Source organism: Cyprinodon variegatus, unplaced genomic scaffold (assembly GCF_000732505.1).
Source record: "Cyprinodon variegatus isolate N-32 unplaced genomic scaffold, C_variegatus-1.0 Scaffold2400, whole genome shotgun sequence".
Classification (NCBI taxonomy): domain Eukaryota; kingdom Metazoa; phylum Chordata; class Actinopteri; order Cyprinodontiformes; family Cyprinodontidae; genus Cyprinodon; species Cyprinodon variegatus.
This window is the reverse complement of record NW_015152853.1, coordinates 8,326-12,079: the sequence shown is the minus strand read 5'-3', so window position 1 is coordinate 12,079 and position 3,754 is coordinate 8,326. Positions and strand designations below refer to the sequence as shown.

Sequence of the window (3,754 nt, the reverse complement as noted above, 5' to 3'; positions counted from 1 at the left end):
CCGTATTTACCCGAATATAGGACAAGTTTTTTTTCCTGTGAAAATGTGGGGTCGTCTTATAATTGGGGTCTAACCAATTATACAGCCTGACTGTTGCCTGCTGTCGCTACACAAATGGAACAGTAGAGGGCGCCAGTTTTTGTAAAGGCAGTGACCTCACTGTGGCTGAGGCCATCTTTCCATCACCAAAGAAAAGGAAAGGACGCTACAAAGGAGAGCCGCTCCCTAGAATGTTTCGGATCAAAATTTTGACAAGTTTGTAGAGATTTAAGGCGGAGTTCTGAAGACAATTTAAAAATTACTTTTTATTTAATTGCACAATTCTTTCAATCCAATATTATTTCAATTAAATTGTTAGTAGTTTAATATAAAATATTTTTTAAACCAAGTAAGTTTAGTTTATTAGTCTTTATTTCTTTCTCTTTGGTCTTTTTGTTTTATTCCTAAAAACTAGTCCTGAAAAGAAGGGGTCGTCTTATAATCTAGGTTGTCCTATATTCAGGTCAGTACTGTAATAAAACTAGTGTTTTAGTATAGAACAATATAAATTGAATAAAATTAATAAAATGAGACAAGGTAGAAAATCTGATAAAATCAATAATAAGAGGATAAAAGGACAAAAAATAAAAGATAGTATTTTTATTAATTGAGAAAAACAGATGCAGTTTTAGTATTAAACTCCATGCTTATAACTTGTAAACTAACCAGACAGAAACACAGAAATCTTTGTGTTTTTGACATAAAAAGCAGTTTATCGTCAGCATAAAGAGAAATGTTGTTTAGTGTGACCTCTTTGAAAGCCGTGTGCATTCTATTAACATCAAATAGATATTTTATATTATTTAATACTTGTGAAGTTAATGCTCGATGTATAGAATAAATGAAAATAAAAGAAATGCTTTAAAAAAAAATAAATAAATAAGCCAGATACAAACAGAATCCAGAGTGAACATCTTTTGAAGAGGACTATAAAAATATTTCTTGTTTCGGACTCATTTGGGGTTGAAAACCTGATTCTAACGACAAATCCAGACCTATAGAACCAGAATGTGCTGTAAATATTTCTCTTATGCCCGCTGGTTGAGGCACTAGAGATGGCTAGTCGCAGAGTTATTCAATAATCCAAACAGATAAGCTGCACACTTTTATCCTATCAATCAATTTTTCCTGTTTTTTATTATAAAAATTACCCAAAGCCGTGTGATATATTCTTTTAGGTCAATGGCATGCAGTAAAGTTTTATTTATCTAATTCTATTTCTTATACCTGGTGTTTTAAGTGTTCAGCAGAAATGGTTTCTGTCTTTAAATAATTATGCAGACTGAGTTAGTTGGACATAAATTTAATTTCTTAGTATGTTAAATAAGGTTTATAAATTCAGAGTATTTATCTTTATTTTATTACTTGCCTATACAGCAGAAATTAAAAATCACAGCTTTAAATGTCTTGACTCTCCTGTCTGATAGGTGTTCTTCGCCTCCGTACGTCAAGGCGGTGCCAGCCAGGTGTATTTCATGACTCTGGGACGCACCTCCCTAATGAGCTGGTAGCCAACGCCACGGCAACCGACGACGACCGTAACCTACAACAGAGAGAGTAACACTCCTGAGCCTGACCTGGTGGAGCACCTCATCCTCGGGGAAACCAGCCTGTTTGGACTGTTTATGAAAATGAGGCAGGGAATGGATGGAGGCATGTTAGGTTTGTCCCCCCCTCCCTCCCCTCTTTAGGTCTGTAGTCACCTTGCTGCCCTCCCCTCGTCGTCCTCTGGGGGGGAGTGGTAGTTGTTGATTTTTGTGTCACGGTAAAGCTTTGCATCTTGTATGTAATTAAAGCGTGTTTCGTCTTGAAGGGACGACAAAAGGCTGTACGCAGCTGACGCTGTATCAAAATAAGAAAACTTGATGTGCCAGAACTCTGTGTAGCTTTCCTTGAATTTAAAAGATCTCTCCCCGTCAAGCATGTCTTTGAAACGACTCCAGTTTCTCCCCCTGATCTCGGTGCTTGACGTGCGAATCTGCGTCTTCACTTTGATGGCCTTAAAGTGAAGAACTCCTATAAGGACCTTCTTGATTTTTATCAGTTTAACACAGGGTACTGGAAAGCAGCTTGTATATACTAACTAACTAACTACAGACTTGCGCAGGTTTTCCAGTCACTTTGACCACTTTGCCTCATCGTGCTGTAACTTATGTTTGACAGAATCCCTCTTGATGACGTCTTGATGCAGAATTACCCCGTTTTTTTTAAACACTGTATATTTTGTATGTGACTTGCTGCATATAAATAAACATCAACAAAGCAGGACGCATCAGATGAGCTGTAAAGGAAAAAAAACTATTTATCCTTCAATCTGTCATATTCTTAGGGCTCTAACTTTCATCAACCGTTTGTCAACTCTGCCGTCGTTGGGTTCTGTATTTTTTTTTCTACTGGAAATATAAAAACATACAAAAGCAAAACACATCCAGAAATGTGAGAAACATTTTTATTTTACTATATTAGTTCCATGCAGGGCTAAGGGTTAAGCTGTGAATTAAACACGCAGAATTGGTGGCAAGACGGGCTGAAAAAAAGGGAATAAGGATCGGCTCGTCGCCCATCTGCACAATCGGGTCATTTCACCCGTTTCTGGCTTCATCTGTAGCTTAATGGTTGCCTTAGAAGGATTAGAATTTGAACCCTGTAGACATTTGGATGTTGTGTACCGCTGGATCACTCTAAACCAGCCACGTCGCCTCATCTCGGACCTCTTTTAAATGACGCTCGGTTGATCGTTTACATAATCCTGTCCAGATGAAAAGGCATCCGACCCGAACTGAAGGACTTTCCGTATCCAAAGCCCGCTCTTCACTTCCCTTTCCACAGTTCAGAGTTTGTCCTTGTGCTCAGATGTCTCGGAGATGCCTTCAGGTGTTTATTAGCGGGACAGGATCAAAGTTAGGTGCTTTATTTTGTAGTCTTTACCCGATAAATCACTCTTTCTCACAGCAGTGTTACAGAACCACTTAGAATCATTTTTTACTTTTGTGTCAGCGATTTATCTCAGATAATTATACGACTGCAGTGGGTTGTTTTTTTTATTGTAATGCACACCTTATGTTGAAAATGTTTACAAAAGCAGTTTTTTTTTTAACCAGTGTGCGTCAATTTGAGTATTTATGGTTTATTTTTAGGGTAGATCTCCCTCTGTTTTGTATTTTGTAACCCTCTTTTTTTTTGTATTATCATTTAGACGTTTCTGTGCAGGGATAATCAATTGTTCAACAAGTCCACAGTGTCATTTCCAATCGATTCCTCCTCTGCAGCGCACAGTAGGCTGCTGGCTGTGTAGCGGAAGACGTTTTCCACTATCCGGGTGACGTGTTTTCCCCTTAAACGTCACTCTGGCGTGCCTCTAATTTATGTCCTCTTTGTGTGCTATGGGGATTACTGTGTTTTACTGAGAATTTTTGATTTTTTTTTTTCCTCCATTGAATAAAATCAAGTGATTTACAAAGCTGTGTCTGTATTTATCATAAAACATAACATCTGTATTTCTATAACTTGAATCATGTAGGTTTTCTTTTCAAGTTGCAAAGTGAAACAGTTTACACCTAAATTGTACTCAAAACAACCTTAACCCTCGACTTTGAGCTTGCGGTGTTAACTTTCATTAAAAAAGCGGTGGTAGTATAATTGGTTTGGGTCTTGTTTCCCTATCCGTATTTGGGCATATTTTACCTATTATTCTATGCATAATTATAAAGTCTTA

General features: G+C 37.5%; 1 protein-coding gene across 1 annotated transcript in view; it reads left to right on the top strand.

Annotated features, from left to right (window-relative positions):
* The window catches only part of LOC107080841 (mitogen-activated protein kinase kinase kinase kinase 4-like), a gene marked incomplete at its 5' end in the record, with an annotated part of 20,450 nt that extends 16,940 nt beyond the window's left edge, over positions 1–3,510 (top strand). The window contains one exon of the mRNA XM_015369045.1: positions 1,467–3,510. Within this exon, the coding sequence (XP_015224531.1) occupies positions 1,467–1,550 (84 nt within the window). The remainder of the gene's footprint in view (positions 1–1,466) is intronic.
* Between the last annotated feature and the right edge of the window lie 244 nt (positions 3,511–3,754).